This window comes from Cinclus cinclus, chromosome 2 (assembly GCF_963662255.1).
Source record: "Cinclus cinclus chromosome 2, bCinCin1.1, whole genome shotgun sequence".
Classification (NCBI taxonomy): Eukaryota; Metazoa; Chordata; class Aves; order Passeriformes; family Cinclidae; genus Cinclus; species Cinclus cinclus.
In genome coordinates this window covers 86336045-86350064 of record NC_085047.1, presented here as the reverse complement: position 1 = coordinate 86350064, position 14020 = coordinate 86336045, and the positions used below count along the sequence as shown (strand labels likewise).

General features: G+C 38.8%; 1 protein-coding gene across 1 annotated transcript in view; it reads right to left on the bottom strand.

The window, feature by feature from the left end:
- ATP10A (ATPase phospholipid transporting 10A (putative)) overlaps positions 1-14020 on the bottom strand; it is a 110342-nt gene that overhangs the window by 21881 nt on the left and 74441 nt on the right. Inside the window, exons 8-10 of the mRNA XM_062514949.1 lie at positions 5986-6203; positions 4310-4504; positions 2314-2875 (exon numbers count right to left, since the gene is read on the bottom strand). Coding sequence (XP_062370933.1) covers positions 2314-2875; positions 4310-4504; positions 5986-6203 — 975 coding nt within the window. The remainder of the gene's footprint in view (positions 1-2313; positions 2876-4309; positions 4505-5985; positions 6204-14020) is intronic.

Sequence of the window (14020 nt, the reverse complement as noted above, 5' to 3'; positions counted from 1 at the left end):
TAAACTTTGAAGCTCATGACGATTTATACTTTTCTATAAGATGCAAGGAAACTAAAATCTAATACTTCTGCTTCTGATTTCAGGTTGTTTCTTTTGATATATTCTAAAATACTCTTCTTCCCAAACAGGAATCTTTGTTTCATGCCACATGGTGCTTGAGCTGGGAGATTACAGACATGGTGCTGCCTTGGTACTTCAGTATAAGGGCACAAGTCTCAAGACACACCCTTGACTAATGTACAGTTCACATGTCCCTGAAGCAGTAAGAGAGCAAAAACCAAGCTTTGGGATTAGCTGTGGGATTAGTTGTCATGTTCATTCAAGTTTTAGTCATTTCCTTAAAATGATAAATGACTGAATTCTTATAGCATTACATCTCCTCTCACACACATGTCCCACCATCACCAGTGAACTGGATAACACCAAAGATAAATCTCCCAATATAGATAATAGCCACAGAATAAATCTTTTGAGGCTCCCTCTACATCTATTGACACTAGGATACTGCAGGCAGAGACAGTGAATTCAGTTTCAGGAGTGAAAGATACTCAAGAGAAATGTCAAATGTTTTTCAGACAGATCTGCTGGAACACACAGAATTACTGCACCCAGCAGGGGCTCAAGTGGACTAGAAAAAACAAGTGGAACTGATTATGGTGTTCTAGTGGCTGCACTTTACATCACATGCAAAAGCAAAGCACACCAGAACTCACAGTTCAATTTGGGCTAAAGAAACCCCAAACAAACAAAAAACCCAAACCGAAACAAAAAAATTCCTGCACAATTTCAGAACCGCTTACAATTTGTTTGCCTGGTGGAATCTGTATTTGCCCAGCTACAGACATTGCTCATTCCCACAGTCACCTTCAGGTAACTCTGCTGCTTCTTCTTCTCTGACATATATCACCTTTGATAATGTCGCCATTTTAAAATTTTCTAACTGACCTTACTGTTTTTACCTAGGTGGGTCCTAGACCTGCCTGAAATTTCTCAGAAAATTCCTTGATCCATTGAGTCTACTGTGATTGGACATTGCAGCTTTGAACACGATCTGTTATATGGTGACAAAAAATTTAAGACCTGCCATAAAATATTTTTTCTTTTCTAAATGCTCAGTTGTCATTCTGAGAACTCATTTACAATAATTATTTTCTAGGTATTGCAAATGTTCAGTGCTAAAAATTCTCTATTAGTAGTTTGGAAGTAAAGAAGTGTCTATAGATGCTCTACGTGCCTCCTGTGATATCAGATCTTTGCTAGAAAATTATTCATGAATACTTTGCTGTTAGTTAAGGACAAGTTGTTCTTAATTTTTTTGGCTCAGCTTTGATTTATATGGCTGAAACCAGAAAACTAATGCCAACATTTTTCTGTTTCATTAAACTAAAATTACACAGTATAAGCCTTTCACAATTGTTTACTCCAACTAATGTCAAAGTAACCACAAAGTCAATGCATTAGTGAAACACAGGAAGTACCTCTAGCACTTTGGGGCTCTGTCCATTCATACTGGGGCAATCTTTAAACACTAGATGAAATTCAGTGTTGAAAATACAGTAAATTAGATGCAAACTGATTAAGGCAAACTGAAACCCATGAGTGTCCTCTAACTTCTGAAAATTTACAGGATTCTTGAAACCAGCTGATTACAACTAGCTACTTAAAGTCATCCTTGCTTCCTAGGACATTTGGGTGCTGGAGAATTTCCACATTTTAGGGAAATTCCATGTTCACAGCTACAGGCCTATTGCTTCCTAGTCAACTATGTATTTGAAGCCAAGATTTCTTGTCTGAACAGCATCTCTCCATCTTTTCCCACAATCTTTCAGTTTTGATGGCTGATTGATTAACATTACCTTTTAGCGTCATAGTTAAATACAAAAAAAAAATGTTCTGATTAATGAAACATTTCAGCAAAAGGATGTAAGGACATACAAATGAAACAGTGGGAAGCAGCAATAAGAAGTACTTCAGTTTTATATAAAACACTCAATTGCTCAAGCACTGCCAGGCAGGTTTTTCTAAAGAAATGTGAATTGCTTTGGCCGAGTTTCAAGAAATTCCTTTAAAATAAAGTTTGCTTGTAGAAGATCTACAGAAATTATCTTCACTCATTCTTGTGAGGTAAAGAACCAGTAATTTGTTACAGAAAATTTGCAATAATTACAAAATATTATAAAAGAAAGGTAATGGTTGTGATTCTACAAAATGAAAAGCAGGCAGGTCTTCTTGCTAGACAAGGCAGTAATATATGATGAGATCTTCAGCAACCAACTGCCTCCCAATCCCCCCAAAGGTAAGTAAGAGGTGTACCTGAAGAGCAGGGGAGAAGAAGATCCATAACAACTGAATCTGCTCCTTTAGTGTAAACATTTATTTCATCTGTGAGAGGATGCCTGACCACTACTGACATCCTCTTCCTGATGGAATCAAAGCCCAATGTATGTAATACTTCAAAGTTTAAGGTTCCCAGGTGAGGTAGCTCCACTGATACCTGGTCAGACAGCCTTCCAACCAGAGAACAGTTATATGCCCTTGCTGCATAAACAAGAGCAGCTTCATCTGGACTCTCTGCTTCATAACGGAGTTCTCCTTCCTCAGGTGCACCCGCCCCAGCTGTCCTGCCTTGCTGGGAGCTGTAGCCATTGTTATTCATCTGTGCAGAGTATGCCAGCTTCTCTTCCAGTTTTAATAAAGTGCTATCCGTAGATGTAGATGAAAGCACGCTTAAACCAAATCTGTGCATTGATTTGCTTGTAGCTAGACTAGAGGAACTGCTGCTGTTAGATCCAGAGGTCAGGCGACTTGGAGTGAATCTCCGTATGAAATCTTCAATGGTTTTTACGGGAGATTTTAGTTCAAATCGGTCTCTAACCTTGAGAAGAACAAAACCCACCAATGAAAAAATGGCAAAGAAAAGCTGTACAAGAATTCTGACACTGATAATCAGTCTAAGCATCTCCAACTAAAGAGTAAAATTTCTTTGAGGGCAAAAAGTAATGGTATTTGTATTTTGAGAAAGGAAAGTAAATGGACAACACTGACTCAACAACAACAACAACAACAACAGAAAAACTCACTAGAACTTCAGAATTATACATGTGTATGAAAGCACATATGTTTGCATTAAAACAGTTTTTTCTTCCTTCATCTCCTCAGATATGACTAACGAATAGTCTATCAAAGTTGCACCACCACCATCAGCAGTGCATACTGAAATGTACCATTAGTATGAAACCTTGTCATCCTTTGTGTATACTCAGTAAAGGTAGCAAAAAAAGTTAGTGCAGTATTTTTCTATTGAGAAGGGTGGTATCTCATAGAAGTAAAGTTTAATGAGAGTATGCCAATTTTGAAAATATTCTCAAAAGACACATGTTGTGATAAGTAATTTCCCCCATCTCTTTCAGCACTGAAGCATTTTGCTTCAGACTTACCCTTCATTGCAGTTCACACAAATCTGTTCTAAAGATACAGTAGCATTACTAGTAATAGCACATTCATAGTAATATATATTATATTGTTGTGTAACAGTGTAGCATTCCTGAAACAGCAGAACTGAGCATTCTCCAAATGTTTCCTTGGCACAAAACCACATCATTTTGCATACTAGTTCACTTTTTTATTCCAATTTGGAACAGAAGCAAAGTGCAAAATTTTCTCCAGAATGGAAATTGCAGCTGCTGGCAAGCTTTAATATTACATTCCATTATAGTTTTGTCTTACAGATACAGATCATCTTGGGATTGCATTCTTGAAATTATCATTCATCAATGAAACTAGTTAAAGGCCAATTTAAGCACTAATGACCATTATTTCTCATAATGAGCCCAACATGCATATTTTACATAATCTGAAAGTTTTAAGTGATGTTTTTCAAGTGTATTTCTCTTTTTAAACTTTTAAAAAATGTCTCGGGCTTTTCTTAATTTAATCCATACATATGAAATATTTATTCACTGACATGAATGCTTACAAATGCATGCTTACAAATTAGTTTCCACACATACTTACATATTTATGCTTATTAAATGAGTAAGTTACAGTACACAAAATCAGGAGAGTTTCAGTGGTATCTTGAAATTGTCGATGAAAGCATATCTTGCCATGAAGGCAAGTGAAATAGCTGACATACTCCATTCAGCTAATGCATTATTAAACTCACTCAGTCACATGGTGGTTCTACGAGTCATCTCACAACTCCCTCTAGTTGTTTCTCACTAGAACAGGGGGTTTTCATTTCCCTAGCTTACAGGGTAACTTAGTATCAAGGCAAAATAAGCCTGAACTCCCTTCTTCTTTAACTTACCTTCTGTCGGGGCTGATTTGGTGCAGTAACCACAACTGTGTTACATATGGTCAAAGCTATGAAGAAGTCGAAAATGTCACATAGTTCTGGACTCAGATGGGATAATGGCTGTTCGTGGCTCCTCATGACCTCCAGATGCTTTGCACATTCATTCACCTTTTCTAACAACCTTGGGTCAGGTGTGATGTCCTTCTCCTAGTAACAAACACCAATGATTAATACCTATGTTTCTACACATTTCCAAAGCAGCAACAAGCAATTAAAGCATCCAAAGCAGTGTCAATATCCAGAGTTTTGTGGTGGCCTTACACCACAGAGTAGAGGCGGAGAGAACTGTAAGACACCCATTTTAGACAATAAACAGTTAACAATGAGCCAACTGGTAGAAATGATGTGAAATATTTATAGCAGCAATATTTATCTGCTTTGAAGGTAGTGGAAAGGAGGAGAGTTACATACTAATTTTCGTCCCTCTTTCCTGTTTAATTCAACACATTTATTATCTAATACTAATGTATGGTACATTGCAGAGACCAGAGGTGTGGAAAAAAATAAACAGCAATGACATTTAAAGTTTGGCTTTATATCAGCACAAGAAAATGAAATAATATTCAACTGTTTCTTAGAGAATAACAATCATCCACACATTTGAAGTTAATTCATGAGGGTTTTTTTACATTGAAACATTGAGCCCTTTCAACTCTATTTCATTAGTGTTTTCCACTTATTTAATATAATTCTTCTCAGAGCAAACTCCAGTATTTTGTAACACAGAGGGAGGCAAGGATACAAAAGATTAAAAGATAAACTGATCTAAGCCTCTTTTCTCAGTAGAATTTTATCTCCTGATGCTCAGCAGCTGATGAATACAGGCAACCACAGAACTCCATGTATGAAAACTCTAGCTTGGAATTTTATCAAAAGAGCTTACTCTTCTTGACTGAAATCAAGAAATTCCAACAGTGCAAACAGCATCTTTCTTTGTCTATATTTGTAATTTGCTGTAAGGGTGAATTTGTGTCAACAGTGCAACAATGCAAAACCCGTGACTTGGCTCCTCTCTCCTCTCATTACCATTTAGCTCATGTAAAACTTACAGAGTTACTACAGTATAAAATAAATCAAATGAAGATGTAATGACATAAAGTAACCAACATTTTGAAATGTAAAGATGTTTACTTCTTAAAATACAACACATGCAGTCAGCGGATAACCACTCAAAACTATGCTATGGTGTATATCAGCTGTGTCTAAGAATTGGAATATGTGGCGTCCACCCCAGCACTTAGGGGTGTTTTAAAATCCTCTGTTTTAAAATCCTCTGACAAAAGAGAAGAGGCATATGCAGAGCAATTCAAATCCTTGAGCTCAATGCTATTCTCAGCTTCTGCAGATAAAAGGAAAACATACATTTCTTTCCAAAATCAAACTATAACGAAAACAAATGTTTCAGATTGTCTTCACCTTCAGCTTGTTCTCACAAAGGCATTTAGATAAGATCTATGCTAACACTTCATTGTTTTTGTACAAACAGCTGTGACTACAAAAGTAAAAACACCAAGATGAAATCTATAAAGAGTCACACAATGTGCTACAGATTTCTTCACCTGTTCCTTTCCAGGACGTGGTTCTATTACAAGATACAGGACACTGTGCATTTAGCTCTCATGACTTACCATTGGGCTACTGAATGCAGTATGTTTTGAGAGTATGCTTGCTCTTTTTGCTTCAGCTCTGCTACCTGTGCGCCGGTGGGTTTTAGTGCTCTGGCTCCTGTGTATCACTTTGATGCTCTGATGGCTGCAAATACTGTCACGCTGGGACACAGTTCCTCCTTTTGGGGCTGCCTCTTCTTCTTCAGAATCAGGTTCTTGGTACATTGCTAAGCGTTTGGCTATAAATAAAAATAGAGAGGGACAAATGTATATGTTAAAAGTGGCTCAGAAAGAGGGAGAGGGACAATGGTGACTTTTTTCCAGGTGATCTGATTTTAATATTATGCTGTGCTTTCTCAGTAATAATCAATGATTGCATTACCAGAAAATAGAGTGTAGTCTTAATTGAATGGTAGTAGCTAATGAAGGATGCAGATAACATCATTACAAATGTAACACAATGCACTGCCTCCCTTATCATCACATTCTCTATGAAAGGCAGTTAAACTCTGCAGTAATTCAGTGCATCCCTGAAGACTATTCTCCAGATCTGCCTCATGAAATCAACCAAATAATCTGGTCACTTGAAATCTGAGTAGGAAATAAACAATCCTGAATTTTTTCTTGTCATTTCCAACACAAATTTCAAGTAAAGTATTTTCCAGCAAAAATGTCACATCTACTGAATACCAGTTACTGACATCTGAAATGTACCCAGAACAACACACCTACATAGCACTACTGCATTTGTTTTACACACAGAGATGAGGTACAGAGAGCATTAAACCTTGCTGAAGGTCAGGACCATTTGCTGCAGAGTGGAGACAGATTCTTGACTGCTAGCCTAGTGTTAAAACCACTGTGGAGCCTGTCCCTTCTTCTCTGCATGATAGACTGGACAATGCAGTATGAAAACCAGGGTAACCTCACCTGCAATACTTGCTCTTATCATCATCTGCTGCAGTGACCAATTCCTGGTTTACACAGAATTAAAGAGTTTTTCCAAATTATATATTTTACATGAATGCTTCCTCAGTGAAGAACCCAACAAAGCCAATTAATGCTAGAAAACAATCCTGGCAATTTGATATACAGAAATCGAAAAGGAAACAGAAAGCAGAGGTGTGAAACAGCCATGGAATCCTGTCCATCTAATGACAGGCTGTTTAGCTCTAACTGATATACAACATATTTTTTCATTCCTAAAGACCATGGGCATTTAGTAATCTGGGTGATTCATTAGGCAGGCAAATGCCACTCTTTTACTCCTACATTACGTATTCATTGAAAAGCTTTCCATTAGGTGTTCAAAATAATCCACACTATACAGTACAAGTAACATACTTGTGGCTCAGTTTGCTTCAGTTCTCCAGTGTAACAAATCACATTTTCCTAATAGCAAATGATAAATCACTAGCATGTAAGTTAATTATTCAGGCCTTTATAAACAAAGAAAAAAAATATTTCAAAATACTTCCTGAGAAAAATCTTGCATTATATATGGTGAGTTTGGCATATGATCACTTTTAATGTAGCTAGCTTTACAAAGAAAAACCCACCCTCACTATCCACTGCAATTTCCAAATATGTTTTAGCTGTCAGAAAATGGCTGAGTTGAAACCAGACCACACACAGTACATGGTGATAGCTCTATCACTACAGTATCGTGCATGAGAGGCTTTTTTCGACTCCATTTGAAACACGTATTAGGCTTTGTCTGAAATGTGGGAAATGGGAGTTTCTCAGTCCTGGCTGTGACTGCACACCTGGTCACTCCTCTAACTCTGTGCCCAAGTATGCAGTGTTCTCCACTGCACTCTGGCTCCTCTTGGCAAAAAATACAGACCATGGATGTAGAAGGGACCATAGCACATTTGGAGACACAAAAGACTGCAGGACACACTGTGGTTCACTTCTGCCCCACAGCTTAAATAGATCCCTGCAGCCCAGGTCCTGAGGCTGATGCAGGCTAATGGTGAATGACTGGGGAGTTTCCTTCATTAGCATTATTTGGTGGGATACATGTTCCTCTATGTTATATGGTGGGAAAGGGGTTGAGCAACAGCATGTTCACTGCCATGTAGCTCCTTGAGCCACACAGCTTCCAAGAGAACAGGCAGCACTGCTGCCTTATCCTTTCAGTATTTGCCTATTTCTCTGATTACAGAACCTACAGGACAGCTCAAAGAATTAGGATGTCACTGGTCTCCTTGGTCCCTCTGTTGCATGGTAATGAGCTGCAAGTAAATGAAGTACATTTCACCTCCAAACGCTGCTTTCTGCAATTTCTTGCATTTGGGCCAGTGCAGTTCTAACCTCTCCAGTCACTCTTGCCCACCAATTCTGACTTTCTTCTGCTCTGTAAGCTTCTTTGTATTTTCCCAGTGAAAATGCAGATCCCTGTAGTGTGAATATAATTCAACTGATTATAGGTTTGTCTATATCAGAAGCAGTCTACACTGAGGGTCCAAACTGAACTACAGCATACACTAAGCAGAGATCCTGAATCAAGAGGAGAGCCAGACTGTGCCAGAGTGCTTGCTGCTCCCCCAGAAAAACAGGTTCCTTGGAAGGAAGGATTCCAGGGAGGAAGGGAAGGGAAGTTTTGGGAAGTTTTGGGAAGGGAAGTTTAGGGAAGGGAAGTTTAGGGAAGGGAAGGGAAGTTTAAGGAAGTTTAGGGAAGGGAAGTTTAGGGAAGGGAAGTTTAGGGAAGTTTAGGGAAGTTTAGGGAAGTTTAGGGAAGGGAAGGGAAGGGAAGGGAAGGGAAGGGAAGGGAAGGGAAGGGAAGGGAAGGGAAGGGAAGGGAAGGGAAGGGAAGGGAAGGGAAGGGAAGGGAAGGGAAGGGAAGGGAAGGGAAGGGAAGGGAAGGGAAGGGAAGGGAAGGGAAGGGAAGGGAAGGGAAGTTTAGGGAAGGGAAGGGAAGGGAAGTTTAGGGAAGGGAAGGGAAGGGAAGGGAAGGGAAGGGAAGGGAAGGGAAGGGAAGGGAAGGGAAGGGAAGTTTAGGGAAGGGAAGGGAAGTTTAGGGAAGGGAAGGGAAGGGAAGGGAAGTTTAGGGAAGGGAAGGGAAGGGAAGGGAAGGGAAGGGAAGGGAAGGGAAGGGAAGGGAAGGGAAGGGAAGGGAAGGGAAGGGAAGGGAAGGGAAGGGAAGGGAAGGGAAGGGAAGGGAAGGGAAGGGAAGGGAAGGGAAGGGAAGGGAAGGGAAGGGAAGGGAAGGGAAGGGAAGGGAAGGATTCCAGGAATAAAAGATTCCAGGAGGGAAGGATTCTGGGAAGGATTCCAGGATTCCAGGATGGAGCCATGTGGATATCACAGTATATTAATTTGATGCCTCAAGAACCAGGATGGAGCAGCACACTGAAGAGCTTTTGTCCTTCTCTCCACTGGGGAGGTATAATGGAGTGCACATCTGGGGAGGTATGATGGAGTGCACATCTGGGGAGGTATGATGGAGTGCACACCTTGGGATGAGGCCTGTGTGGGGGCAGTGCCCAGACAGACAGTGCATCCTCTGTCTTCATTACCTTCCACAGGCTCCTAGTCACATGCTGCTAACCCCAGGCTGAAAGAACATTGCTCAAGATGCCACAGCAGTAGGGTTTTCTGCACTTTACCAACATTTAATATTTAAATCAATCATAAGAAAAACATTTTTGTGCCTCATTTTCACTAGAGCCCTCAGCAGCAAAACCAGGTTCAAGCAGAACTAGTGCAGCACATGGACACAGTCACTTTCAGGAAAAGCATAGGAAAAGTTTGGATTTGCCATAGGGATAATTTTTTCACCACAGATGCTGGACATTTGAATGGCAGGCTGACAAATCTGTGCTGTTTCTTCTCCTAACAGGTAACATTCCTTGACAGGGAAGGGACTGGCTACAATTACTTCAGCTTTGCAAATGTGCTACTCAGCTGGTCCAAGTCCCTTCCAAGAAGAGGTTTTCTTACAAGAATACATTTTCTTCAATAATCATACCTACTTTAGGCTTCTGCTCTGAAAATACGTCTTGAGATATAAGACCTCAAAGATCCTGAATAAAATTTTATTCCCTGTATAAAAACCTCTATGGTTAAGCAGAGAATGCATTTCATGTACAATACATGAAGTTATGCCTGCATACCATATCCCTATATTCCTTATTGCTCTACTTTCTTGCATTACATCTATACATTTTTTTTATTCAACATAGCAAAAGCTGTTTCCTAATGCAGCACTCAGTTTATTTATTAGCATTACACTGATAGCGTGGTTCTTTTTAGACTATGTAATAATAGCTATCTCTTGCTCCCTATAAAGGTTTTATTTCAGCATATCCATTTAATTGTCCTTGCCACTGAGAAAAAGAAGGAAAAGGGAAAGTAGGAACAAGACTAGAATCTCATTTAACCAAATCAAATGCAATTCCTTTGATACAATTGGTGTTATTTCAGTTTATACCAAGGGAAACTTGACAACAACACCAAAAAAACAAGCCTGAGCACCTTTCAACATTTTCTCAAGTGCAGTCTTACACATTATGCAGCAAGAATTAAGGACTTTAAAGAAATAATGAAACCCAGTTCAATCGTTATGCTATGGCTAAGGTTCACATTGCTACAGCTGTGCAGTGCGTGCTTCTCTGGGAACATGCTGTTCTCTCCACCCACTCAGCTCCCTCCAATTGAGAACCTTTTCCTGTGAACATTAAAACCTGAAAGACATTGTTGTGGGATTCTTTTCAGTTTCAGCACTGAAAATTGATGGCCTTGATCTTTTTTTTCAATCTAGTTTCTTATTAAGGGCAAAGACACAAACAACTTTGGTAACACAGCAATGCAATTTATGAAAGTCAATTTCACTATGCTGTTCTTCACTTTATATTTATGGCACAAAGAAGAAACAGAAGTTAATATTTATTCTATTAACCCTTTTATTTTTCAGAAGACAGCAGTAAGCTATAAATAAAATTCCTGTATTAGCTGCCAAGTATTGAAAAGATAAATTCTTTACCTTCTTAAAGATAAATTATTTTATTTCAAAAACCCTTATCTCTAATTTAATTTTGATTTTGATTTTTTTTTCTGTTTTACCTTCCATGCATATATGTTCTATGATAAGGAGTCCATTTTGCAGGCTGACAGAAACACTGCTGCCACACAACCAGATGTTCCACTAACATGAAATGTGGGATTAGGAACCCGTAAAGAATTTCCTTTCAAGCAGCATAAAAATGCAGACCCCCTGAACCAGAATACTTAAGCTGTCAGTGTGTGGGCACTATTTCACCATGGAAAAATTCCATTTTGCCTCAAACCATTCATTACTGAACTGTCACAAAGTAAAACTAGATGTGCAGCACTTACACCATCACACCACCTTATTTCCTTATTATTTTATAAGTGCAAGTTTATTTTGCTTTGAAGTGCACTCTAACGTCTACATAAGATCCAGTCAAGCAGCTAGAATGCTATAAATTTGTACAAGAGTGCTAACATAATCTTAATGTACTTTGCAAGAACTTGCCCATAAGAGCAAGTCTTGAGATAAGAAAACACCAAGACTTCCCTCCCTCTATCCTCTTGGCATCCCCAGGGGCTTAATAACCTTAAGTCCTTTATTACGAACTCTTTACTCAGAAACTGAGAGAACTCTTTTTCTTGAGATTTTTAAGAGAAATTGTTGGTGTAGGTTATGTGCTTAGAGGAAGGTAGTGATTGTCTCTAGGTATGAGTTATTCTGTCTTTTACAGGATTTGAAATGGGTCACTCCCTATGTACTGAGTTCTGCACCTGCTCATACTGGTTCTCTCCTCAGTTACCAATTTAAAATTTTCAAAAACCAATAAGGAAGGTAAAGAGAAACTACAAAAAAGCTACACAGAATGCCTGAAGCACCCAGTTCTGCTAAAGGCTTTCAGCTTTCCAGGAAAGACTAGATGGACTACCCTGACTTCTGAAGCTTGACAGATTTTAAAGGTGGCAGATAACAAATCCCTTTGGAAGCAACCACTACATTTATGGAAAACATTTTTCAATTTCTATGCCTTAAAAAAATAAACCTCTAATATGGCTGGACTATGCAGGCTATGTTCTCATGACTACACACAGAAAGGGCAAGAACATTCCACTACAAAACAGCCCCCCAAACTAGGAAAATATTTTTTTTAACATAATGTATTTTCCTGTGAAAATTAATTGCTAGCCAACCTTCATCAAGAAAAACTGGATAGCAGAAACTCATTCTCTCTGATTTAGTGACTAAGAAACTTTGTTAAAGAAAAATCACCGAGGTTTTACCATCTACCTTCACTTCCACAAACTTCTCTTATTCTATGCTGTCTACAGTTTTTTCAGTCATTTGAAGGAAGGGGGAGGAATTCAAAGAATGAAAAATTCAGATTTTTCAGATCTGTGTGGTTGTATTCATGGAGATTCAATTTGTGTTTTGTCAACAGCTTCATACAATGGGCAGCTAAAACTAGAAAAACAGAGATCATATCCCATAGGCAAGAGGGTGATTAATGCAACATTTGGAAAACAACTTCAAAAAATGTCAGGCCAAGACCATCTGGTTGCAGCTAAATCATGCAAAGACTTTCAGAAGCACAGTCAGCTTTTGAGCACCTACTGTCTCTGGGATTAGCAGGCAGACTTGGGGCATGGCCAGTTCTAAGAATCATTAGAAGCTGTCTCCTATCCTGAATGGAAGAGTGCTGCTATGGCACTCAAGACATATAGAGAAACAACACATTTTTTCCTCTTTTTTGTGCTAAGAATCCTTTGGGCTAGAATGTAGTACTCATTGGAAGAATAATTCTGGGATTTAACCAGAGTTTAGTGCCAATGGGTATTCTATAAATACCCAGGACATTTATGAATGCGAAAATCATTTTTCTACAGGGAGTGGTCCATGACATACCCTGCTCCTGAATTAACACTGCCAGTCAAGAAGGGCCTTTGGAGAAGGTAAGTCATACAGATGTGAGTGGGAATTCTCTTTGTCTGTACAGAGAAGTCTACACCACAGAGAAATAGGCACATATTAGAGAACCATCACAGATGTCTAAAAAAGATCTGAGAAATTACATCCCAAAAATGTTTAATTTTCTCCTGTAACTATAAACTTAGTAAATTACTATCTGCCATGCAAATAACAGCAATTAGGTAACTAGTATCTCATCCTTGTCAATACAGTCTCCACAGGGCCCAAATGTTCAGTGCAAATTCCCATAGTTTGATCCAAATCAGTGGATAATCCACAACCAAAATACTGTAAATGACCTCAACAGCGATGAGTATTTCATAGCACTTCCATCGTGGAACTATTATTAAGTATGCTCACAATTTTCCCTACATTCCTGGATTCTTCTTCAGTGCTAAGCTTTTGCATAGCAGTACCCAAGAGTAATATTTTGTACTAACTCCAGCTGATTCTCTCCCACACAAGTGCAATTTATTGCCCACTATTATTCATGTTTTTGTCACCTCTTGTCTAGACTAAAACAATGCAATACTTCTGGGCAAAGCACCATCCACGTCATAAGAAACTTAGAGCTTATAGAGAATTCTGGAGGAAAATGTTTTCTCCAGAACATTCATGAAAACTTGTTTCCCGTACCCAAAAACGTATTGAGTCTCACTCAGGGTTTCAGTTTTTATATATAATGTAAATTTAAATATAATATTTGTTTCAACCCTGCAAGGTCTGCATAAACCTCTGTGATGAAAATCATAATTAACGTGCCCATATCTGATGCAAAACAGAACTCTCCCTCATAATCATAAAGGTCACCTTTCACATGGGGAATTTATACAGCTTCGTGTTAGGAATTTCCAAGGGAAAAAAGGCTACTCCCACCACTCAAGAAAAAGATGTGCCACCTTAAATAAGCCAAACTGAACACAGCATAGCATACACTTTCAAGTAGCTCCCAACCTCCCAAAAATTGTGCATTGCATGTACAGGGAGAGGAAGAAGAAGAAAGACCAATCTACATGTCATGGAACTCAATGTGCATTGCTTAATGCACTCTCTGAGTACAAGGAACTGAGATACGACCATGTCAAATGCAGCATAATA